This window comes from Fundulus heteroclitus, chromosome 1 (assembly GCF_011125445.2).
Source record: "Fundulus heteroclitus isolate FHET01 chromosome 1, MU-UCD_Fhet_4.1, whole genome shotgun sequence".
Classification (NCBI taxonomy): Eukaryota; Metazoa; Chordata; class Actinopteri; order Cyprinodontiformes; family Fundulidae; genus Fundulus; species Fundulus heteroclitus.
In genome coordinates this window covers 36,646,800-36,674,388 of record NC_046361.1, presented here as the reverse complement: position 1 = coordinate 36,674,388, position 27,589 = coordinate 36,646,800, and the positions used below count along the sequence as shown (strand labels likewise).

General features: G+C 39.8%; 1 protein-coding gene across 1 annotated transcript in view; it reads right to left on the bottom strand.

The window, feature by feature from the left end:
- The window catches only part of cables2b (Cdk5 and Abl enzyme substrate 2b), a 52,471-nt gene extending 25,332 nt beyond the window's left edge, over window positions 1–27,139 (bottom strand). The window contains exons 1-2 of the mRNA XM_036142089.1: window positions 26,514–27,139; window positions 2,927–3,022 (exon numbers count right to left, since the gene is read on the bottom strand). Of these exons, the coding sequence (XP_035997982.1) occupies window positions 2,927–3,022; window positions 26,514–27,106 (689 nt within the window). The 5' untranslated portion in view covers window positions 27,107–27,139. The remainder of the gene's footprint in view (window positions 1–2,926; window positions 3,023–26,513) is intronic.
- Between the last annotated feature and the right edge of the window lie 450 nt (window positions 27,140–27,589).

The following is a 27,589-nucleotide window of genomic DNA, read 5'->3' as shown; positions in this document are numbered from 1 at the left end:
ATAAACTGGATTTAACAATATTCACAAATTAATGGGAGATTTAAAAGAAACCTTGGCTAATAGGACATGTATGGCATTATGGGATTATTAATGGCATTAGCTTTATGGATGAGAGGTTAAATACAAAAAAAAACAACAACAATTTAAGACGCCTTTCTTTGTAAATATTGTTTTTTCCTATTTTCAAAGCAGGCCTCGGACACCCTGCTTGTTCCTGATGATCGGTGGGAACGTCAAGAACAGGAAGTCACCAGGGAGCTGAGAGGAAGCAGCAGACCCATCACAACACAGCTGCTGGAAACAGAAGTCAGACCCCCTGTTCGTCGAGTTATTAGGACACATTTCATAACAGTCAGGGGCTTTACTCCATAATCCCCTTCAGACCCAACAATACAGTCCCTATAGGTTAGATCTGCTGATTTAAAAGGCTAAAAGAAAGACACGTGAGTCTCTGGGAAAAACACTCCTAAAATACATTCCTAATTATTATGCTTAACTGGTCTGGATGATTATGAAAACTAATAAGAAGAAAATTAATCATCCAGAACAATCAATTAGACAAATAAATGTCACTTTATGATATCTAGTCATCTCTTAAACAAGCTGACATTGAGCTACAGTAACAGCACAAAGTCAGGTATTTGCAGCATGTCAAGTTTGAGGAAAGTGATTAAAAAACTAAATGGCAGGCAATATTTAGATTTATTTATTTTTTTATTTTTTTTGTCTGACACTAAAATCAAATCAGGAAAACCAGGGAAAAAGCGGACTTCTCGTTACAACAAAACGTTCTGCAGAGCTTGGCCTCCATTTGGATGAGAACTAGAGATAAATACTGAAGAGGACAGGGAGTCCTCATCTGATTAAACATTCTGTAATCATTACTCACATTAGCACAATAAAGCACTAAGTTTGTTTTGCATGCATCAGACAGATACGTCTAAGAACAAGCGTGCGCTGCAAAAGGGGAAATAAAAGTAATTAAAACGTTTCTTGAACAAAGGGTATTTGTCCTTTGAGCAGGTAAACAAGATGATCTGCCAATGGAGTATTTTTAGCCCTAAAATGAGATAATTAGACATGTTGCACTTGAAATGAGATGATGGAGATGAAATGTTCCCATTTTAAGTGCAAAAACGTTATTCCACTGCCCGATAATCTTATTTACCTGCTCAAATAAAGGACAACTACACTCATTTCAAGAACATTTTACTTACTTTTAGTTCCCTTTTTGCAGTGTGGACCAGACAAGATCACTCCTCCACAAACCAAAAGGAGGTGCAGCCCAGAGGTACACCATTTTGTTGTAACAACTAAACCATTCTGTTGATTGTTAGTCATATTACATGTTTGTGGCATGTGGTACAGGTTATCCATTTATATCTTCAGTTGAGAACAAATGAGTAATATTTCATGGTAAAATCTATGATACAGTGTCTCCTTGCATGTTGGATCACAAAGTACTTGCATACCAACTTGGCTGAACTACAAACACCGCTCCGTGCTCTCAGCTGGACCTGTTTTTTTTACAACAATGACCTCTCGCACTAATAAACTGTCTTCGAGTCCCTTGATCCTCAGGTTTAATTTGTGCTCCCTTCAGGAAGGACAAGAATATATATATATATATATATATATATATATATATATGAAATGTTTTTAATTGTTTATTTTGTTCTCTTTGTGTTGTTCTATGTGGCGAATAAACTTTGATTTGATAGATCCTGAAGGATGTGTTGCGTACTTGACACAACTTGGTAAAGTTGCACTAACTGATTTAAAGTTTACTTTACTTTTAACTTTATTCGTCCTTAGCAGATGTATTTTTAAAGCAATCAGGACCAAAAACCGGAATAAAATCGTGATCATTAGAATCTTCTACTATAGCACAGCAGTAACAGGCCTTGTGAGGGCAGACTACCTTCTCCCTCAGGAAGGTATTTCTCCTGCATTGTGGTCCATCTGATGTTTTTATCGTACCGATCATCCCTACAAGTAGACCGTATTAAATATGTAGATTTACAGACACCAAACTGTCAGCTTTGGAGATTTTCTTTTTACTTCCTTCACATCTTCATTGCTATGTGTAACTTTTTGATTTAGATTATTGCTCTGATTGAATGATAAAGATGGGTCATTTTAGACTAATTGGTTCTCTGTTGTGGTCATTTGCTGTTTTATTAAGATTAATAAACATCTGCCTTATTTAGATCACATGGTTTCTTGTCTTTCCCGTTTTGAAGAGTGGCTAAAAGAAACCGGCTTCTGTATCGTGGGGGTCCCAATAAGTAGGGAGGGTGCTGTTTTTTTTCTAACTAGATGTGTAGATTAACGCTGCACCAGTTTTCTACTTGTCTCCTGACTGAGGACCGTGTCAGTCCACTGACACTGGACAACAGTGACTTACTGCTAGGAATGCGTTACTCAGCAGGGTTATAAAAAAAGCACCAGAGGTCCCAGAGCAGACTTGGATTTCTGCAGTTTCAACGCAATTTTCTTCGCAGTAGGACTGAGCGATTACATCTGACAATAACACTGGCGCATGCACAAAAACGTAACTGGATAAATCCCTAAAACTCTACCTGATGCCCTTTGTTGCGGCCTTTCTGTCACTTTTGGTTAAGCTGCATGGATACAGAGCTGGAGCACCAGCCAGCTGTCCTGACCTCGCTTTCTATTGGTGTTGTTCTTCAGTCATTTTAAGTGGTGTGAACAGGAAGGCTCAGCATGCTGCTACACCTGGACGCAGACTTGGCTGCAGCAGTGGAACAATGTGGGCTATAATTAAACGTTTAGCTTCTAACTTTATCTTGCAGGAGGACAAAGATGCAGCCAAACACACACATAGCTTAAAGGAAAGAGGAGTAGGCGCTGTAGTGCACAGGAAGACGGGGCCAGACTCATGTTTCTGGTTTTTGTGTCCCACCTGCTGCCTCTGGTGTCGTACTGTTTCATGTTTTTAATGAAGTGGATCTTCTTGGTTTGTCGAGGTCTGGGAGAACCACCAGAGAGGTTGCGAGTTCTGCAGACAAAAGCACAAAAACAAAAATTAATGAAGAGATTTCATCTCAGGGGGGAAGAAATCATCCTTAAATGCAACCCGCACAGTATTATTAGCATTAAAACATTCTGCCTAATTATACAGTTATAAAGCAGTTAATATTCATGTTTAAGATACTGTGGTGTGTGCATGCACGTGTGTGCTGAAGGTCAGTTTGTGTTGCTGCGTCGACCTTATGGATTTAAAAACCACACACACCACACCATGAAAGCAGGCCAAGGAGCTCAACGCAATGACATCCCAGCTCTTACATAACACTGACATCAGCATTAGCACGTCTCGCCCGCATGACACCTGCACTTGTGTGCTGCAAGCATGCAACATTTCCGACAAACACGTGGAGCATTTCCCTTTTATCGGGTCAAGATCCCACAGATGGGAACAAAACTCACGTGAATCTACTTAAAAAGATCTTTTCACCATATTTTAAACATAATGAGTTATCGTCGTTTCAGGAATTTCTCAGTAATATTTGAGTTAATCACCTGCCCAGGTAAATAATGCACGTCTAATTATAAAATAACCTCCATTTTAAACAGCAGTTCTCATCAATAAATTATAAAGATGCACCGATATGAACATTTGGGCCGATATTGATGTCTGATTTTAATATTGCTGTTATGGCCAATTACTGATTATATATATATATATATATATATATATATATATATATATATATATATATATATATATATATATATATATATATATATATATATATATATATATATATATATATATCCCTTTGACACATCCCTTTGACAAATTAACGCACCACTAATATTGCTCCCCTGCTGCAGTAAACAACCCACTGCATCACTGTCACATGACCGATCAAATACCACCTGGCCACCCCCCACCGCTCCAAAAAAAATTAAATAAACACAAACAGAAAAAATATGAAGATAAACATCAGGTATTAATATTGGCCTGGTTCTATTTATCGGACTGATACGACACGGTAATAAATGACTCCCATCGACTGATACCATTAATTGGTGATTTATTGCGCATCTCTATTAACTGAGTGCATGAAACGTTAGCAAACAAGAGTTTCTAATTTTCTGTAGGAGTCAAAAGACATTTTAAAACAACAACAAAAGAAAATTATTTTGGAGGAATTACTAGAAAACTTGACAACTCTCCAAAAAGCAATGCAATAGGAGCATCTTGGCTAAATGCAGCGTTACTTTTGAAGGAAATGGCTACTTCTAACAGAATAATGCACTAAAACATAAAGATGGGTTCTCTGTACTTCACCGGCCTCCTCAGTCACCAGATCTTAATCCAACCATCATGGCTGAGCAGCCAACAAATCTGCAGACACTGACTGATGCCGTCAGGTCAACATGGACCCCGATTTCTGAGGAAGGTTTTCAACACCTTGTTGAATTTATGCCACAAATAATTAATGGAGCCCAGGAGGCAGGAAGGGCTCCTTTTCAAATCAGCTTTTATCTAAACAGAAAATGTCACACGTGTAACCAGTCCTGCTCGTTATCCAGACACATAAAGATTCCTTTATGACCAAACCCTGACAGCACTCATGATATTTATTGCATTATGTCACTCACATTTTGTGTGAAGGACAAAAAAAACAGAAAAAGACTCAAACACACATGGCTACAACGGATCTAAACAACAAGCCCCTGGAGTGAAGCACAATGGTTACACAACTGAATATGCACACACACGTAAACACACAGGCACACGCAGACGGAGCATCTGTTGCTGTTTTTCTGGGGCTGACCTGCTGATTCCACAGCACATGGGCATTAAATCACTGTTATCACTGCTGCTCACTAATTCGTGTTTTCTGGAAGCGTGTCTGTTATTCAGCCAGAACATCTGGGCACTAAGATGTTTCTCATAAGACACGGCGGATTGAAGACTTTAACCCTCTGCTGGCCGTTCTACCTCCCAGAGATGTTACTAAAGCAAACGTTATCTTGCTCAGGGAGAAATACAGTCTGTGGAGCAAACAGCTAATAGTTTTAAATTTATGGCAACATCATATTTTACAAACATATTTTACAACAAACCGACGTCAAGTCTTCATTTTACAGCTTGTTTGCTCTGTTTCTTTCTATGGCTGATGTTGATTTTTCTAGACCAGGCCAGGCAGCAACCAAATATTATTATTATTATTATTATTATTATTATTATTATTATTATTATTATTATTATTATTATTATTATTATTATTATTATTATTATTATTAAACACTGAACATATGAGTATTTTTGAGTTTTGGTTGTGTTACCCTGCGATTTACAGGCGACCTGTTCGCCTCTGACCCTATGACTGTGGTGGGTGGATGGGTGGATGGATGTATGGATGGATGGATGGATGTACGGATGGATTTGTTGGTTTGATGGATGGATGGATGGATGGATGGATGGATGGACGGACGGATGTGTTGGTTTGATGGATGGATGGATGGATGGATGTACAGACAGATGGATGGATGGATGTACAGACAGATGGATGTGTTGGTTTGATGGTTTGATGGATGGATGGATGGATGGATGGACGGATGGATGTGTTGGTTTGATGGATGGATGGATGGATGGATGGACGGACGGATGGATGTGTTGGTTTGATGGATGGATGGATGGATGTACAGACAGATGGATGGATGTACGGACAGATGTGTTGGTTTGATGGATGGATGGATGGATGGATAGATGGATGTACAGACAGATGGATGGATGTACGGACAGATGTGTTGGTTTTGATGGATGGATGGATGGATGGATGTACAGACAGATGGATGTGTTGGTTTGATGGATGCATGGATGGATGGACGGATGGATGTGTTGGTTTGATGGATGGATGGATGGATAGATGGATGGATGGATGGATGGATGGACGGATGGATGGATGTGTTGGTTTGATGGATGGATGGATGGATGGATGGATGGATGTACAGACAGATGGATGGATGTACGGACAGATGTGTTGGTTTGATGGATGGATGGATGGATGGATGGATGGATGGATGGATGGATGGATGGATGGATGGATGGATGGATGGATGGATGGACGGACGGATGGATGGATGAAAGTATTTTCATCAAAACTTAGTTTGCAGGTTTTGTTGCAATGGTGGTTTTTATTTCCCAAAGAAACAACAGAGAGTATGAAGGCAGATCCTCATTAAACGGGGCAGAAACAGCTGTTAATCTGGAGGATTTAATAAAAAAGGAACAGGAAAAGGAATCAGGCGACGCGGGTCTGGCCGCCACAGCCAGGCTGAACGCAGACTGGATCCAAGGTCGATGGAACAGAAACAGATTTTCAGCGGCCTTATCAAACAGCGCTGGCAGCAGAATAGATATTACCTCATCACAATGCTTCTCTCACACAATGTACCCGAACATTTAACATACCACCGCGTTAAACTTTATCATTTAAGGAATGTGCATTAAATGGGTCTTACTAAAAGGGAAGATGTCCAGTAAATGGCTCCAGAAGGGAATCAAACCCGGGACCGCTACCCATTGAGCTGTGCAGCACCCTCAGCCTCCAATTTATCATGTCTGGTTGTGTTTTTGCTTACAGAGCCTTAAACAAGACCAGAATTATTTTTATGAACCGCCCGGTGTTTACAGACAGTATTTGTTGCTATTCAGCAGAACCATCCTAATTATGTTCTAAAAATGGACTATAAACATTTTTAGGGCTACAGTGAAGCAGGCAGAAAATTAATAACATTTCTATGGATCAGACTGAAATGTAGATAAAGAGGTCTCCATGCGGGTATAAATAGAAACATCCCAAGTAAAAAATATGCATATTTTTAGCATTATTCGACCAAGAACAGCCCATTTGAAGAACTTCTAACTTTAGCGCTGTGACCACATTCAAGTGGTGGATTATTCTCAGCTTTCCTCGTCCATGGGAACCATCAGGAAGCAGAAACCCTGGAAGGTCGCTGGATGTCTCCGTTGTGTGGGAACGTTAGGAGATGTCTGGCCTCTGCTCCAAATCGCTGATTCTGATCATCATCATAATCATGCTCGTTATCACAGTAATCATCTCACAGGCAGTCCAAGTCTGCGTTCATTTTACCTTAAACCAGTTTATCCAGTCATCATATTTCAGCCTGCACCAACAAAATAAAAAAGAAAAAAAAGAAAACACCCAACACTTTCACAAAATTGCTGAATAATGTCCGGTGTTATTTAAAGCCAGAGTAATGGCAGCGTTCAGCTCGCTGCCTGCAGCCACAAATAACAATCAGGAGGTAAGAGGCAGCTTGGATGAAGCACAAACCACCCTGCAAACACAACTGTCATCATCAGTGAGCAACACTTAGAGCGTTGGGTTCGTCACAGCAAGTGTTCTCCAACATCAGAAAAGTCTGCAGACAGTGAGATCACAGACACCAGGGCTCTCCCGGTCCCTCTGAACCGGTCCCAGGATCGGAGCCGTGGTTCTCCGGGCTCATTATCACAACAGTCTGAGCAGCGCCGCGCCTTCATGAGAACCAGCCGGCTTCGCGTCTCTGGGACGCTGTGGAAACTTCCCCCTCTGTGGGAATGGAAAAATCCAGCGGATAAGTCCCCTGATGCTCAACATGATAATAATGGTGACGGTGGTTCACATGAAGGACTTTGGGACTCTATGTTGACCGACGTCGGCACAGGAAGTGACCTCTACTGTACAAATAGGAGCATAATCTCTGCATCTTCTATTGCTAGGAGCTGAAAACGTACTTGATGATTGAACGTTTAGAGACAAACTATTAGCATATTTCTAAAATAAGGGATGAGCATTTAATCAAATTTGTGTTTTATCTTTCAAAAAGATCACAAAAATAATGTCACTGAAAAAAAAACAACTAGTATTTATAAAAATAGTCCAAATTCAGGTCCGCTATATTTTGCTTAGTTGTGTAAAACAAGAATCTAGGAGGCTGAGCTCTCATTCAGTCAGGCAGCCCTGTGTGGAACAGACTAGATACCACAAAATTTAAGACATCTGAAGCAAAATAAAATATTTATGAAGAGGTCTAAACATGTTTCTCTAGGATCAACCCACACCCGGTTGACTTCATCTCAGTGCAAGCAAGCAAGGAGGCAAGCCAGGGAATTTTTGTTTCTTGTAGCATCAGAAACAAAACTAAACATGCCATATGGTAAAATATAAATATCAATATATATTGATATATAATGAATAGATGTTCATGATGAACAATAAGAAATAAAACTGAAACAAACTGAGAACTGTAGAAAACATGAATTCAAATCAATATCAGTTGCTTTCTAAATAAGTAAAAACGGCTTATTGTCTTTTTCTCATCTTAGCCAGGACATCCTTGTAAAACAGATTAATAATCTAAATGGATTTCTTTTCTGGAAAAACATAACCTTTTTTGCAAGCTGAATTCTCGTGGTATTTGTGCGTTCACAAACACACGCTCCAGTGGAAGCCAGAAACAGTTCGGACAATCACGAGCTGCCGAATCCACAGCCGAACCAAAATAAACATGGCAGCGCAGGAGGAGCTGCTGCAATCAATTCTGTGTTTTCAGAATCTATGATTTCTTCCTTGAAAGAAGAACATCAAAAAGCGTAACTTGTTGTGGTTTCTAATGGCGGCTGTTATAAATTTTAATCTGATACCGTGATTGGCTAAAACCAACCTTTGTTAGGCGGGCACTAGGTGTCGCTTCGCCCAATCAGCTCAGAGAGTTGAGCCGAATGTCCCGCCTTTCCCTGATTGGATTCGATTGGAGCAGACCCAGACTGATAATGTGCAAAATGGGGAGTGATACACATTATTAATCTGGCTGGCCAGGTTAAGGCTGCTTGACACGGCAAGACTTTAAAACAGTCGGCTGATTGTCAAAGCCTGAGAGACACCACACGTGAAGATAAAAAAATCGTAGATGTAGTGGGTTTGCTCATACAGTGTGTGATCCAAAAAAGGTTAAAAAATAAAATACAGTTAAAAAATTAAATACAGTGAATGGTGTGTGGTAAGAGGGCAAGAACCACACATGAACAGATTACTCAGGAACATTCGGGTCTCAGACGGGAAATCTTGTGAAACCTCTTAAGATCAAACGTGTGTTTACATAAATAAACATGGACGACGAGGAAGAACAATGGCGATAGTTTGTGGACTAATTTTAATAAAGAAAAAACATTACAAAAAGGTGTTGGTTAAAGCGCAAATGGGGGTCTCTACATTTGCTGCACTATGACATGGAGGTGAGCTCTTTATTATTCTGTTTCTGTTTTTAACAGCTAGGAGTGAAAGGCCTGTCTGAACAGATGTGTTTTTAGCTGTGATTTAAAAGACTTTTAGATCAGTGATGGATAGTAGCTCTGGTGGTAAAGAGTTCCACCACTTAGGAGCAAAATCAGAAGTAGATTGATCATCCCATCTTCTACACCTAGTCCTGGGAACATGCAGTGTTACAAGCTCCGATGAGCGCAGAGCCCTGACGTTGTGGCGAACAGCTCAAAGTTCAAATATGCTGGAGCAAGGTGATTTATGACTTTAAAAGCAATCATAAGCTATATATCATATAGGATATATATAAATATCTCATATGCTTTACATTGTTTTAACATAAAAAAAAACAGTTTGCCATGGCAGTGTGCCAAAATCAATTACATGTAGTGGAAACCCTGAAACATACAATAGGAGAGGGGGGTCAACTGTTTGAACAACCTAAAACATTTAATATTTTACATACTTTTATTTTTTGGTTGTTTTTCATTTAACATTTCATTACCTTAATAAAAAAAATAAAAAAAAAGGACACTAAATAGTTATTTTTGACCAAAATAATTCCTTCCCCTGGCAGTTTTTAAACAAGACATTTTCATTTTAATCATGCTAATCTGAATCTGCCAGGGTTATGAATAATTATGGGTTTAGCTAAGTATAAACCCTATGATAACATGGTGGGGTCATGTTTTTGGGTCTGCGATAATGAATTGGTCTGAGCCACAGTCATTAATAACAGCTGTTTGTTTTTTTTATAACTCTAAATTAAGCAGCTTCTTCGACTGTGTGAAGAAAGGGGTTCTTTGAAGTGATGTAAAAATATTTTGGATATTTTTATCCAGTTTGCATCAGCACAAGAACAACATATTTGCGTTTTCTCATATTATCCGTATTAAAGGCAACAGTTTGGAGGAAAATTATGACGTCTCTTTACTAAAATTGTTGCAAGAACTTTAATTATAGCTTTATTTCCAACCAAAGTACTTGAATGCAGATGTATTGTATGTATTGTGAGCATTAAACTGTCTGTCACTGCACCAGAAAGGAAACATTGAATCATCCAGGAAGCCTGTAAAAAAAACTTGTAGATGTCTTATCAGAGGCTAAATCATTTCCAGCTCCTTCAATGCTTTCCGTTACCTTTGTCTCCTTTTTGTTTTTATTGTAAAAAATATCTGCTTTGATGCCGCAATTATACTTCTCAATTGTGACAGCCCTAAGCTATTTATAGAGCTCAAGTTTTTATAGCTGCCATCTAAAAACGGCATGAAACGGACATTCTTCGCTGGCAACAAGAACACAGAGCCATCATTGAGTAGAGATAAGAAATAAAGTCCAAATGAAAACTGAGCCCCAAAGATGATGCCACACTCATCCAAACCCTCTCCAGATAGAGACAAATCCCTCAAATACAATCTTCTGCTGATCACTCCAACTTTGCCCAAACTTGTTTTCACGAGGATGAAAAAATTACAACTACACTGCAAAAACAGAACTAAAAGAAGTTAACATTTTCTTGAAATTAGTGTATTGGTACTTTATTTGAGTAGGTAAATAAGATAATCTGCCAATGGAATAAGATTTTTGCACTTAAAATGGGAACAACTCATCTCTATCAACTTATTTCAAGTGCATTATATCTAAATATCTTATTTTAGGGTTAAAATTACTCTTTCCGTTGGCAGAAAATATTATTTACCAGTTCAGTTCTGTTTTTGCAGTGTATTGCTGTGTCCTGATGAGCTGGTAGCCATTCCTTACTCACACACTGCAAACAGTGAACTAAAAGTAAGTAAGATTTTCTAGAAATTAGTCTATTTTCATATTCTGCACTTGAAATAAGATGATGGAGATGAATTGTTCCTACTTTAAGTGCAAAAATCTTATTCCACTGGCAAATAATCTTATTTAGCTGCTCAAATCAAGATAAAATGCACTCATTTCAAGAATAATTTACTTAATTTTAGTTCCATTTTTGCAGTGCATACTGAACAGAATCCACTGAGAGCCACAACCAATCCTGCACACTGTCTTAAATCAACACACGCACGCACAGACATGGGTATCTTAATCTGTCTCTGCCAGCACAGATTAGCCATTATGTTAAAGCCCGTCTAAGGCTTGGAGCTATATTACCTTCTTAACATGTTGGTTTCAAATGGGGTGCATAAAAATCAGGTTTTCTCCAGCAAAGCTACACTAATGTGCCTAAATGTGCCGTCATATTTCGCTTCTGTGTCTGTCAGCTGCAAGCTGAGTTACACTTGCAACCGCACATTCTGGACAAACTGGTCACTTTCCATTTCCAAGTGCCATGGGCCTCAATTTTCCCTAAAGTCTGGTGTGTGACCTACAGAAGATCAGTTTTTCCCCCACTAGAGTTAGTATTCCCAGAGCTAATTTACATCTAAGCACAATCAACACAACAACACAGACTGCTGGTTAATGAGCTGTTTTCACCGTAACCATGTTTGACTTGGTGTTAAGTTCTGTTGGCAAAATCATCTAAAAAGGGAAAATCACCTGGACTGCATGATTAAAGCGTATCTTAACTCAGTCTGGGATTTTTATGTCTGGGTCTTGCACGTCATCATGACAGAAGTTACTTTGATTTAAAACTGTTAGAGCAGTGGTTCCAATTTGCTACCAGGCTGCACCAGAAAGAATAAATAAATTTCCATGTCAGGGTTTCAGCTACCTGTAATTGATCGTAGAGCACCGCCACTGCAAAGTAAAAGCCGCCACACTTTCAGAATCTTTAATGTTAAAACAATGTTGAGTTTATGAGATATATTGACGGCATATTATGTATAGTCCATATTTGCGCACTTGTACTAACCCCTAATCCGAGTTTGAATTCAAATATCACGAAATGTTAAAATTTACTTTATTTTGAAAACCCAACACCGCCTGCTCCGTCCAGTCTGGCTGCTGCACTGCTTTCAGGAAGGAAGGAAAACTAGAGACGATTGTTGCCCATTTAGTGTCGTTGTTGTTATATTTAGCGACTTTTCAGACCCCTATAGAAATTTTCTTTCCTAAAGCAAGTAGCAACAAGCAACTTTTAGCAACTTTATTTGTTTTAATGCGACTTTACCAACAGCACCAGTCAGTCTGGAGTGACTGTATTGAGGCAGCAGCGAGAGCTGCTATGAGTGTCCTGCTTCCCTCAGCGCTGTCTCACAGGCACAATACAGCTGCTGCCTTGTGACGCAAATGTTTTTTTATAGTAGTCTTTTTGTCCCTGAAGATGTTGCACTAAAATAATTCCCTGAATTTGATTCATACACAGCTTCAATCACTCATTCAGCTCATTCACTTTGTGTGCCTCTGCCGTCTGTCTTTTTGGGTTTGTTTACGTAGTGTGGATTCAGGCAATGTATTAAAATTCATAAATCTTTTTGTAAAGGTAATATTTAGTTCCACTTAATCACTACTTACTAACTTTTTGTCTCAGCAAAAGCTCTCATACAGCCTGGATCACAAATGTATGAACAAATATGCAATTTAGAAGACGACGTCATCCAACAAGAGTTTGTGCGCAAAACACATTTGCGGAATAAGTTCTAATGTAGCGAGCATTTCCATCACATGACTGATAAACTGTTTATGCTGTCTTCCCAGATATTCCCATAATGTGCACAGAATTGCAATTCTTTTTGTCTCTGGACTGCAAGTAACATCGGCAATACCAGTTGACATGACAGAACAATTACAACTTGCCCGACAGCAACACATTCCTGAAGCCCTCTCTCCATTTTCCTCAGAGTCCTCAGTTAAAGTTATGCTTTCAGTAGCCGGGTTAATTTGCTCCAAAACCAGTGGATGGAAACACGCCTTATTCGCGTTTTTGTTTCTCTTTTTCTTTTTGGTGACATTTTAAAACTTTGCTAAACATTCACATGACAATTGGAGGGAAACATAGCTATGGTCTCCCATCACCTCTAAATGGGATTGCGTCATCGCAGAAAATCAACCTTGCAGAGAGAGAACTTTTCCACCCACACTTTGAGTTTTTGGCTCAATCTCCACAGTCTCCAACAGCCACATGGAGCTATTTGACAATCAAAACGTAAGAATATTTTAATATTAACTGGAAACAAGTCTGGAACCCAGCATGATAACGACAAGTATAGAAGGACGTGTGCCAGTCAGTGATGATAAACAGTCACAATGAATCTTTATGCAAGCCAAGCAGTCTTGTCTAGTCTATCACCTGAAGAACATTTCTAGGATTAAAGGACTAATGTCTCTGCAGGATCTGGAAAAACTAATCCATGCCTTTATTTTTAGTCAAATAGATCACTGCAACGGTGTTTTCACAGGTCTGCCTAAAAAGTGGATCAGACAGCTGCAGCTGATCCAGAACGCTGCTGCCCGCGTCCTCACTAAGACTAAGAAAGTAGAGCACATAACCCCAGTTCTAAAGTCCTTCCACTGGCTCCCTGTATCTCAGAGAATAGACTTTAAAATCCTTCTGTTAGTCTATAAATCTCTGAATGGCTTAGCATCTAAATACATCACAGACTTGTTATCAGTGCATCAACCCTCCAGACCACTCAGGTCTTCTGGCTCCAGCCTGCTCTGCAGAACCAGAACCAGACATGGAGAAGCAGCATTTAGTTCCTATGCTCCACTGATCTGGAACAAACTCCCAGAAAACTGTAAAAGTGCTGAAAGCCTGAGTTCCTTTAAATCAAGATTAAAAACACATTTGTTTAGGATTGCCTTCGTCTGTTCTAACTGAAACACCACTAGTGTTTTTTTATGTTCTATTTTCTATTTACATTTTATTCCTACTTGCTTTTATTTTTTTAGTTTTGCTATATTTTAATCATGTAAAGCACTTTGCATTGTCTTTGTACTGAATTGTGCTATATAAATAAATTTGCCTTGCCTTGTGATGCTTACTTTTTACATAAGCAGTTTCCAAGAAAAAGAAAGCAGTATTGACAATTTACTGACAGAATATAGCTTAGTGATGTACGACATGTCAGCGTTACCGTCAGTGATAGTTCATTAAATAAAACTGGCCTGACATTAACAACCAATGTTTGTAGCTGTTTGTGTACGTTTTTCTGGAGGAGGAAGAGGGTTGGCCATGTAACAATGACAGTGATTAACTAAGGCAGGGAAGTAATGTTACAGTTGTGATAGTTCTTCCTGGTGTCAACAGGGTGGGGAAATGTGTATGCATTATCGGTAAATATCATAAACAGCCGTATTAGTAATAGTAATATCGATATAGGTCCAAATTTTCATTTTTGTGCCTTCCTTGTGCTGGTGTAACCAGGACCTTCACTGCCGTCATCAGTGGGTGAAGGCTGAGCGGGAAACCAGTGAATTTTGCAGAAAGAAAGCATGCCTGTGCTTGTGTGTATGTGTGTGTAAAGGGGAAAGAGGCCTGTCAGTTTTCAAAGAGAAACACATACCAAGACAAACAGATGGCGTCAGTGCATTTCTAGATGATCTACGTTTATAGTATTAACAGAGTAAATGTGTCTTGTTTCCTGTGAAGGTGTGTCTGAGCAGTTTAACCTGATAGGTTCACAGCTTTCACTCAGGCAGTATGTCATCTCGGGTACGCGATGACGGATGCAGCAACTGATATGTTAGAAAACAAAATATCTTGCTTGTAACCAGTCAGCACTTTAAAACTCATCTTTATATTCCTGTTTTTCAGACAACAAATCAGGGAGAATGATTAGTAGTAAACTGTCTGAATTCAGGAAAACATTTACAGAGACATTTCATTCCCCTGCCTCAGGGGATTGTGCAATGCTCTATACCAGGGGTCTTCAAAAGGGGGTCCGCGACCCCTAGGGGGTCCGCGGAGGTACTGCATGGGGGTCGCGAAAGTTTTGGTTGATAGACACTTATTTTCCTTTTCACATTTATGTTTAAAAATGTCCTTTTAAATAGCTTTTATGCATGATTACATGGAATTGACAGACATTGTTGATCTTGGCAGTTTATTGTGTTATGTTATGTTTAAAAATAGCAGTGGCATGGCCACCCTACTCACTGTGCCTCGCACATGTTTAAAATAAAAACATGAATATATGAACCTGTGTATTATTTGAGTATCTTAGTATTGAATGCACAATAACAAGGTATATTTACACATGGCACTATAGGTCCAGTTTGATATAACACAATTTTATACAATATATATAATTAGCGGGTCCCCGCTCCATCTCGCCATCAGTTTGGGGGTCCTTGCCCTGGAAAACGTTGAAGACCCATGCTCTATACTTCAGCAAGGAAGACACTCATTTTGGGACTATTTGATTAAAATTTATATTTTATGGATTTAAATATAAATGAAACGAGTTTAAAAAAGGCAAAATATTTGATAAAATACTGGCAAAACTATTAGTAAGTAAGAGGTGGGAATATAACTACACCTCCAGCTCATGAGCTTTACAAGATTTTAGAATAGTATTTTAAGAAATCTAAGAATCAGTGTTTATTTTTTATTTTATTTTACAAAAATGAGTAAATGTTTCACCAATATAAATTTAAAGAATCAGTAAAGACAGCAGAATAACTCAATCCTGGTTTGACTGCAGATTTCAAGTAATTCTTTATCCACAAACTATAGTTAAAATTCCCACTTGTTTGAGTTTTCATAAATAGAATCAAGGTTTAAAATAATTAGTCTTGCGCCGATGCCATTTTTTGGCCCCGATACCGATACCTGACTGTGCAGTATAGGCCGATACCGATACCGATACCATACCGGTATCTGCCTCTCCTGTGGAACCAACTCCCAGTTTTGGTCCGTGAGGCAGCCACCCTGTCTACTAAGACTAGGCTTAAAACTTTCCTTTTTAACAAAGCTTCTAGTTAGAGTGGCTCATGTTACCCTGAGCTACCTCTATAGTTATGCTGCTATAGGCTTAGGCTTCTGGAGGACATCAGGGTGTATTTCTGTCACTCTGCTACTTTCTCCTACTACTCTCCAGTTGTGCATTACCTTGTATTATTTCAACTTTGGGTTCATGTTCTCTCTGTTTTTTCTTATTATAGTAGTTACATCTAACCTGCCATGCTATTTAGCTCTGACAGTGCTGGAGGTGTGTGTGTGTGGGGGGGGGGGGGGGGGGGGGGGGATGCAATCAGCCTAGTTACTGCTACCAACATAGATGATGCTTGGCTGTGTCTTTCAGTCTTTACGCTTGTCTCTCTCCTAATAAAGTGCCTAGAGATGACCTAGAGATGATGTTATGGCTCAACACTGTATCTAACCTTAGGCAAATTTTAATTAATCTCTGCAAAGAATAAAATACGATTGGCTCTGTCTATGTAGTGGCTTAGTCTAAATTTCTCAAACAAAAAAAATATACATATTTGTTGTGTTTTAATAAAAAACTACAGTTTTTTTTACAGTTGATGTATAAACTTAGTTCATATATTAACACTCTAGATTATGAACTACAAATAATATTACAACAAACTGACACCAAACATTACGATCACTACCAGTGGCAATTTTTTCTCAATAATATTGTTTTCTTATTGGTCGTTTGTCACAGTTTTTACTTTTTCTTGAGTAACCAAAAAGTTGTTCCTAAATTAGGATACTTTGATATCTGAAAAATCTACTTACACGTCAGATAATCCATGTTCAATTCAACATTAAAAATGTGAACCTAAGCAAAAACTCAACATTACCAATTTACCAAAGAAATAAAAATGAGATGACGGCGCTAGGAAAATTGATTTCATATTTATTACAACATCTCCATTACTCAATGCTTCCAAGTTATTACAAATCCGAGTCCCACTATTTGTTTCCACTAATGGTCATAATACACATGACGCAAAAGCTATTAGAATAAACCATCTGATTATTTGTATTTTTCAGATTAAAAATGATCTAATTAAGCCCGCAGAGACGTAGGAAATGAAATGCTGTGCCTCGGGTTCAGGTGGTTGGACTTCGTTGTTCTGACCTCTCACGGTACTTCCTCTTTTTATTTCTCCTTCTATATTTACTACAGTACAGCCTCCTCATAACGCAACATATGACCAAATTGGGTCAGAGAGTCCTCACAGTGTGAAGTCATCAGAGGAAACACCAAATCATCGGTTTCATGGAGGAACTAGTCCGTTTCATCAGTGCAGAATCAGGTTTTCCGCACAGACTCAGTGATGTCACTGAGCCATTCAGGTCTCACTACATTTCATCATCTGAGTTTCACACGGCCTTTTTTATTTTGGTCCCCAGCAACCAGTTCACAAGTCATTTGAAGGCCAATTCCCATCATGTTTGAGAGGTAGAGAACCTAAAGGGATTTTTTTTTTTTTAAAAGTATGACCCGCAAAATAAACAGCAATTCATCCATTGAACTTATAGATTAATGAAAGTCCCTTTTTGGCACAAAATGAGCATCTGACAATGTTCTGTCTGGAACAGCAGACCATGAGTGCCTGGTGAAAACAGAAAAAAAAATATTGTTTTCTTGATTTAAAAAAATAAACAACTACATCTTCACAATTTTCTCACAGGAATGAGGAGCATGTGTGGACAAAACCGAATAGGATAGTGTGAGCTTTCTCCAAACTGGGCGGGCATGATGAAAGCACAAAGGTGGAGAAATCATATTTCTCCTCATCCACCAAAAGCAGTCCATATGTTGTAAAACATTTCTCAGCCCAGGATTATGAAACAACTGGAAATTTGGCTTGAAGGGAAGGAACAACCCAAGGCTGAGAGATGAGGACGCAGCAGAGTTCAGGAAACAGTGACAACAGCAGCTACACCAATGAAGTGACTGCGGTTGTTGTTTCCGAGCATAAAATTATCTCAGTTAAAAACTGCATTGTGTTGAAGTGGGTTATATTGCATCATAAAATGCTCGCCTGATGATTCAATGAGCTGAAAAGGTGTCATTTTTTTTTCCTCTCTAGTGTCAGAGCCAAATAAATGACAGACTGTTCACCGGTTTATGACTTCCCTTCAAAACCCAATCTGCCAAGCGTTAACCTGGTGTGACTTTTTAGGGTCAATCCACATGTTCAGGAGAAGCTAACCATAGATGGACTTCTACGGTTTGTGGGGCGTGACGAACTGTCACTTTGCTGTGGTGTAGTTAAAACCCTCAGATGTAAAACATGGACTGATTATAGGTGGGAGGGTGAGACTTTTGGTAATTTCCTGTCACTGTTTTACACAACCACCGCACAGTCTGCAAATAAATTATATTTAAAAAGTATTGAGGTGACAGTTTTGATAAAATGGTGTGGTAATTCATAAGAATAATAATTCTGAGCAGAAACTATGTCATCTACTAAAATGCTGTAAGACTTTCGGTTTCTTTTTCATCTTCACAAGCAGAAATTTACCACAGAGAAGGGAACCAGGTGGAGAGCTCTTCTCCACAGAGCGCTTTCAGATCCCTTGGCTGCAGCGCAAGTCCTCATTCCCTCCTCCTCTCTGGTTAAATAGTCCAATCTTCACCTTGTGAACTCACAGTTGAGGTGGAGACTTTGGTACCTTTTTCTTCTGCTTCAAAAGCCAAGTTTGTGATGATCTGTTCATTTCGTTATCACCATTCAGCAGGTTTTAGTTGCTTTATTTTCTTACTCAGGGTGATTTTCCTCTTTTTTTTTTAACAAAAATTTTTCTTTACTAAATTCACAAATTCAGGCATAAAAATAATAACCTGACCCTAGCCAAATGTATTTCACTCCACCTAGCTCCACTCATCCATCTGGGACCGATCCATAGGAATGGCGTTTCAGAAGGCTGGGAAACTGTTATTCTGTTGAACTTTTTACCGAACATTTTCTGAACAAAAGTTAACATAAAGCACAGTATTTAGTTTAAACACATTTAACAAAGTTTGCTGCACGTCAACCACCCCCACAACCACTCCCCCACTCCCAATAAAATTACATTATTAGAGTTGCACCTTTAACCTAATAATTAATTTCCACCTTTGGGGATGATAAAGTTTATCTTATATACATATTAATAATTGCACGATTGTTATAAAAGTTGATGTGCTCATTTCCTCCACTGTTTTGGGGGTGGATTAGCCAATCAGCTCTCTCCGTTTGCTCCATCTTCTCTGCTTAAGACGCTTTTAGGCTCACTATAAGTCCTCCTCTCTACTCCTAACATTTTTTCACTTTAGGAGCTTTCTAAAAGCCTAAGATGCTTTGTGAACAACTTTTATCTTACCAAGGTATAGATTCTAAGATTTTTCCTGAAACAACGTCACTAAGAGCTACTTTTGGTCTTAGGATTCTTTGTGGATGTGGGCTCGGATGTTTTCCTCACTTGGAAAGTGTAATATATAAGTGAAACTCATATATTACATAGATTTATTACATATAATAAAATATTTTGCAACCAATCAGTGCATAGAAATGAACAGTTTTAAGAAGCCTGACAGTTCTATTTAAAATTTCTTCTTTGATGGATGTTATGAAATAATGTATTTTCTAAGACACTACATTTTAGGTTCATTTTATTATTTCTAACTAATAATCATCAAAATTACAAGAAATAAAGGCTTAAAATATACCCCTCAACGTGTAATGAATTTATATAATAAACAAGTTTTATTCTCTGAAATGAGTGAGAAATAGTATTTAACGTTTTATGCTATATACATTTTTTGCAATGCACCTGCTAGGATTGTCACTTTTTGTTCAGTGAGTTGACGGGATGTACTGTATTTGTCTATTTGATATTAAATGTTTCAGTTCTAAAGGACGTAACTATAACCTTTAAAACTCTGCGCCTGATGTCTCCATGTATTCTATGACATTTGCCTACATGCAGCTACAGAAGGCACACAGCCTGTCCCGCAGGGCATGATTCAGCTGCAAGATTATGTAATAACTGATTTTAAAGTCAGTTCAGATAATATGCAAACGGTTCACAGGGAAAGAAAAAAGCAACAGTGCATGATGGGAACACGGAGTCGATGTTCACGTTGCAGCTAAACGCTGCAGACCGCGAGTTGGAATAATGCTGCAAAAGAGAAAAGCGCGCTGTGTTGTTATTGAGAACATGACCGGACATCCTAAGCAGAGTCTTATCTGGAAAGGCCTCTGAATCAGAAGGGAGGAAAAACTTTACAACGCTGGAGGACAGACTTTTCAAAGGGAGCCAATTACAGCAAAACCCCTGAGGTTTCGAGAGAGAGCTAAAGATCAAACTGGCAGGAATCTTTGATCCTCACCTCATCTTCCCGTGAATTTTATCTGTTATACAGATTTTGGAACCATCGGCGCCTGAATGTCAAACAGCAGTGCAGCTAAATCAGGATTTGTGATAAATGACGTTTACAGAGACGTCTGCAGAAATGCGATCTCATTTGTGATGGTCTCATCTCCAGTTTAATTTCTAAACCCTGTTTTGAAGAGAACTTAATGCTAAATTAATGCTTAAATTAGGAAGACGTGCAATTGTGATATTACTATTACTGCGCTAAAGATATTGGTTAAAAAGGCATATTTCCTTCAGTATTCCCTTTGTTTTCCCTCAGGATAATGTCTCCATCCCTCCTCTTATCATCCCAGTCAGTAAGACACATGATCAGGTTTGGCCACCATTCATATTTTGCTTGCATGCAGAAGATTACTGCAAAGCACTTGCAACAGATTAGCCAAACAAATATTGCACTCACTCAAGTGTTTTTTAATGCAATTTAGTACACAATGGTACTGCAATGAGAGGTGAGATTTGATGCATCGCTGGGTTCTCCCCAGCGAATTTAAAAAAAAAAGAAAATTGTCAAAATTACGCTGAAAGGTCAGTGAAGCTCTCGATATAACGTCTCAGCGACGTTATAAACCTCCCGCGCCACATAAGCTAACGCTAGCTGTTATTAGCTTGGCGAACAGCCGCCTTCAAGCTGCACAACGCAACGCTCCGCTGAGTAAATGCAGCCAGAAAAGCAACAAAATAAAAAATAAAATAAAAATCATAATTGGAAAACATTTTCACAAATACCTTTTTTTAGGGATCGGCCCTAAAACCGTGATCGGTGCATCTTTACATTCAGCATTTGCCTCAAACTCATGTCTAAAGATTTATTTGGCTTGGTTTGATGTATCTCCCGATTTAACAAGACACTCGATATATACTAAACCGTTATTAGAATCAGCTTTATTCACTGCACAAGCAGAACTAAAAATAAGTGAAATCTTCTTGAAATTAGTGTATTTGACCTTGATTTGAGCTGGTAAATAAGACTATTTGCCAATGGAATTAGTATTTTTACCCTTAAAATAAGATAATTAGATAGACTGCACTTGAAATAAGATCATGGAGATGAATTGTTCCTATTTTAAGTGCAAAAATCTTATTCCATTGGGAGATAATCTTATTTACCTGCTCAAAATAAAAGGTCAAATACACTGATTTCAAGCAGATTTTTCTTATTTTTAGTTCCATTTTTGCAGTGTTGGCCAGGTTTGTGCAAACAAACAAAGAACTTGACTTAGTTTCATACGCTCACAGCACAAAGACGATAAATACAAATAAATGCCCTTTACATAGACGAGTATGTACGCCTAATACTTTAACAAGCCTTGCAGTAATCCACTAAACCGAGCAGGAAATGATGCGATCTCAATTCTAACCTTTGTGTTAGTGAATCAAACCGTAAGCTGAACTTTAACGTCAGCCACCTGCTAACCCATGATGCGAGTAGAAACCAGCAGATGCAGATTATCCAGCTCTGAATCCAAACGGCGCCTCGCGGCCTAAAGCGACCATCGCCAGCTTTAGGCTGGCCGCATGCAGGAGCGCGCGCTCACCAGCTACACGTGTCTGGGAGTGTGTGTTCAGTCAGCGGGCTAATAAAGCGCTGAGCCGGCTGGGAAGAGTCGATGGCAGGCCTTCACACACAGCTTCACCGTGCAGACCGATGCAAAACAGCATCCTTCCAATCTGAGGGCGAACGTTTACTCTGGATGCATCCGGGGAAACATGTGGGGGAAATTATGCAGGGGAGGGGATAAGGGCTTTTAAACGTGGCTCCCAGCTAGGGCTGGACGATAAAATAGAAATCATATTAAATCGATAATTATCAACAAATTCAAAACATATATTTTAAGTGCAGCCCTGGCCATTTTATGCTGTAGTTTAGCAACTTATTTTTAGATACAGACACAAACACTGAATTCAAACTCAACCCTTTATTCAACCAACTTTTTACCAAAACTACAAGTATTTATAAAAATCAATGTGTACTCTCTGAATTCTTTGAAGGGGACGGAGCTTGGTGACGGCACGTTTCCTGGGTCTGCGTTGTGATTGGTTGGGAGGATGTAACGACTGTAATATTAATCTACATGATAGGCTAGAATGCAAAAGGAAGGAAAACTGTTTTTCTATTGAACTTTTTATTGGTCCTTTTGTTGTGGCCATTTATAATCAATTTTGTGGATTGTAATTTCTACCAATTTAGTTTTCTTCTTTGGGTAGTTAGAATATATTTAGGTTAGTTTATAACCAAAATTTGTAATTAATTTGGAATTGTTTAGATTACGTTAATGGTTAGACCCTCCCATTCATTTTCAACTAAATTGCAAGACATTTTTTAGTAATTATTTTGTCTCTACTTTTTCAAGAAATAAATCACATATTTAAAAAAAAAAAACAATGAAGTCAGAAGTCCATGCAAAAAAGACCAGACTTTCCACGGCGGCGTCAGCAGGAAGTGCCGCTGTGCGATTATATGGAGAGTTTCAACGTCAATAATTACTTCTCAGCTTCTGATTAAATTCATTTCTTTTCGTTTTGCACATTTCCATGGCGCCGTTTTCAGGAAACCCCAAACCTGCCCAGAGGCACAGGGTGCATAAAGCTGAACTACAAGAAAAACACCTGATCATCACCAACGGTGAAGTCTTTCACCACAACAAGCGGCTCGACTTGGTGCCATCTGTTTGTGGCTTTTAACCGTTTCTGGGGACGCTTCCTGTCTAAACCAAACAACCTGCGCGCTTCTAGAGCTGCCCCTGCTTACCGTGAACTTTAATCTACTATGTAGGAATCTTCTCTGCTAGCCCAACACAAAGTTGAATCAAAATAATCAATGTTTTTTTTTTTTTTTGTTTTTTTAAATCTATCATCATTTACGCAGCTGTTACGCTTAAATAAAACCTAGACCGACCAATTGCCTTCAGATCACTCCTCATGAGCAAAGAGAGCACGCTTGGTGGAATTTACCCTCAGAATAAATCCAGCTGTCCCGTATCTGGCTTCGGAGCCTCGATAGAGGCCATTAGAGAGCAAACAACATCATGAAGACCAAGGAGCAATGCAGACAGGTCAGAAGAAGCTTAAAGCAGGGTTAGGTCCTAAAAACGACATCCCAGGCTTTCAGCGTCTCATAAAAGAAATGGAAAGAACACGATGAGGAGGAGGAGGAGGATGCTACTCTTCACAGAGACAGGTAAAGCAGTCGGTTATTGGGAGGATGGACGTAGCTGAATACAGGGCTACCTTTAGGAGGCTGAAAAGCATTTGAAACCGGGGCGGACCTTCACCTTTCAGGAAAACAAGCTCTGAACGTAAGAGGCCGAGGTCCAATGGACCTGAATCCACCTGGGAATCTGTGGCAAGACTGAACCGGGGCTGCTTTGCAAAGCACACCTGGGCAAAAAAAGAAAGACTTCCAGCTGGAACCGCAGTAGAAGGCCGATCTAGAAAGTAGTACTTTTTTAGATTAATACTTTTATCGTCCTCCAGGAGGTTTACCTGCACAGGCTGTTCCACCATTTACAAAAACGTAAGAGGACAGTTAAAGGGAAGGATGTGAACAAAACACTGATAGGTTGGTAGTTACTGTGCTAGACATCGTTATCAATGTCTGCTGATGGCACTGAGAGTTGTAACGCCTGAGGGGACAAAGCTTTATCCACGGTGAGATGTTTTAAAGCACAGGTGTCAAACACAAGGCCCGCGGGCCGAATCTGGTCCGTCAAGGCAATTTATCCGCCCATCAGGAGCCAAATAAGGCATACCATGAAATAAAGTAGAGTCATATATCCTTTTTAAAGTGTATAAAGTGGTTAAAACTTTGCCTCCTGTAGCGAATGTTGAATTTTTGTTAACTGTGTAGTAACAGCATCCTGCCTCTAGAGGTCAGTTTTCCCACAACACATTAAAATAGGGGTCATTGACCTTTTAGAAGTAGAGAACTACTTCATTGTATATTCATTTTATATAAAGGGCGACCTGTACTGACCTGGAACTAGAAGAGTCACAGCTCACCTCAGCTTTATGTAATATAAACATGTTTTTAATGCATTTATTATTTTAAATCTATGTAAATACAAGTTTGATTAAGAAGCAAGAGCAACTAAATAAAATAACTTTTTAGATGCAGCTCCCTGGAGGGTTGTGCTATTTTTTAACAAGCCTGAGGGCCCTACATATGGTCCTTTGAGGCTACCCGGTGCCCCCCGGCCCCATGTTGGTGACTCCTGCATTAAAACAACCCAGAAATGTCCAAAAAGGGTAAAATTGATGCAGAATGATGAGAGTTTAAAGTGTAGCTCACCCCAATATCAACTTTATTTTTGGAGATAAACTGTATAAACTGCACCTAACGGTGCGACTTTAATGTTACCGTGGATTTTTTAAACATTTGTGAACGGAAATGAAAAGTATCATCTATGTGCAATGGTTGGGGCCAAAGTGGCCCCATATAGAGATTATTCTACTGCTCTAAATTCTGCCTTGTTTGTTGTCATTTCAACTTTTAACTTTTTGTTCTCTGTGTCTTTTCTTCCCCCTCTTCATAGAAGGTACACCTGGTCTGGTGTACTGTTAGTTGTGACATCATCAGGGGAGGTAGATCATCCTCTATTACCATCTAACATAGAAAGTACTCCTGGGTCAATGTGAGCTTCTGTGCTTTCTGTGTCTCTGCTCTGTCTTCTCTAAGCCCCAGTGGGTCGAGGCAGATGACACACTGAGCCTGGTTCTGGTTCTGCTGGAGGTTCTCCTCCCTGTTAAAGGGGAGTTTTCCTCTCCACTGTCGCTTCATGCATGCTCAGTATGAGGGATTGCTGCAAAGCCATCAGCAATGCAGACGACTGTCCACTGTGGCTCTACGCTCTTTCAGGAGGAGTGAATGCTGCTTGGAGAGACTTTATGCAACCTGCTGGGTTTCCTTAGAGAGGAAACTTTCTGACTAAGCTGACTTTGGAAAGAGTCTTTAGATGACGTGTATCATGAATTGACATATTGACATATATCTGCGTCCAGAGAGGAAAACGCATGAGACATCACAATAGATGGTGGAGTAGTCATTATTTGAAAATGTCAAACTAGACACCAATACAAAGAAAAATACTTTAACATTTTTTGACGGCTATTTCTGGTTAAGAGCAAAAAATTTGATCAATTACGATTAGACAAAACTTTTGACTTTCCTAATTAGGGTAATTAGGGTAAGGAAGGGCCAATTCAGCCCTCGTTTAGAGACATATATCATATATATGTCACTTTTTTGTTTGGCAATACAGTGGAAAAGATAACAGCATATGAGCTAATATCCTTTATGAAAGTGTTTACCTCTGATTCATGCAGTCATTTAATTTCATCTTAATTGCTTTCCCTAAGTGATAAAAAACAAACAAATCTAAAACCACCAAGGGATGAATAAATCATTCTCAGATGATTTGTTTAAAAACAAAATATGGACCTGGGCTGTACAAGAGATATGCGTAAAAAAAAAAAAGAAAGGATCTGAGCAAAGCAAATTTATCATGTCAAAGGGTACGAATAAATGTGCATGGTGTTTGTTTTAGATAAGGCTGATATGAACGAATGTTAGAATATTAATTTAAAAAAAAAACATTAAAAACACCAGGGGATGAATCAATAAGCGGATTAGCTGCTTGATTTTGGGTTCTTTTTATTATTTTAAAACTATAAAATCGTTTAAAGGCCCAATTATTTGCTGACAAAGCGTTTACTACAGATGAGTAGTGATAAATGTCTGCACATTTTTTTTCCTGCATTTCCCGGAGAGACTGAGGAGGAGGAGGGGGATTAGAGGCAGGTTACAACAGGAGACATTCCCAAACACTGGATCTTTGCTTTCTGTGGAGGTCCTGCAGCTTCATGCGGGGGGGGTCTGGCTTGCAGAACCCAACAGAACCATCAGCTTTACGGGTCGGTTTTATAAATCGGCACCGACCATTTAACACCGCTCCTCTCACCTGTGCCGAGGCTCGGAAGACACCGAGTTGCAGCTCTGCACGGACAGCAGCGTGGAGGACTTCCGCGGTCCCAGCGGAGACGGCAGCAGGCTGGCGTTGGAGAGGGACGGGGAGAGCAGGTTGCCGTCCCCCGTTGAAACCGGAGACGAGCCCCGGCGGCATCCCAGCAGCACCTCGGCGCTCCCCACGTCGTTGAACCCGGTGTCGGACGGAAGGACCAGGATCGGGGGCACGGGGAACCCCGCCTTCGCACCGGGACCAACGACCCCGCAGCTCGCCGACAGGCTGGGAAACGTCCCGCGGCTGTTTGTGTGAGCGGCGTCCGCACCGAGGTCCGCCGCCGCCGCTGCTGCGGAGCCGGAGCTTGCTCCATCAAACTCGGCGTCTTTGTCGTGGCTCCTTCCATCCTCCGCCGAGATGCTCCGGACCGGCCGACCGTCGAGGGAGATGTTGGTCAGGAACAAAAGAGCGGCTTGTCTCCGGCGGGAGTTCTCCCGGTTCCTCTTGTTGTACTCCCGGTAGGTGAGCGTCTTCTTGCCGCCGACCGCGGCCACCGTCACGGCGCCGTGCAGTCCGAAGGCAGCAGCCGCCATGGCTCCTCCGGCACCACCGAGGAAGCGAAGCGCGGCGCTCGGCTGCTCAAGTCGCAACTGTCAAATCCCTTTTACCCGGCGCCGGGCTGCTTTGTGCCGTCCCGCGCGCTGATTGGCCAAGGAGGAGTTACGTAATGACGCACGGAACAAGGAGCACGCTGTAAACATTGCAGAAATGACTGGGAATGCTGTTCCTCTGATCGCTTTGTCCCATCGATCATTTTCTCATTTGTAAATTATGACATCCAGTTTGGGATGAAATTTTATTCAATAAAAATATATATTTTTTCTGGAATACTTGTTTTAAAACAGCATAAACGGGTGGAGCAGTTATTGGTTTATCATAATAGTGGATGTTGTCTACTAATTTATGAAGCATTTCTTACATATACAACATCTATAGACTGTTCTAAGGGTTTTTGGTGTATCTATGCTTTTTTAAGGGCCATATGGAGTCAAGGATTAAAGGAGTTTTTATATTTC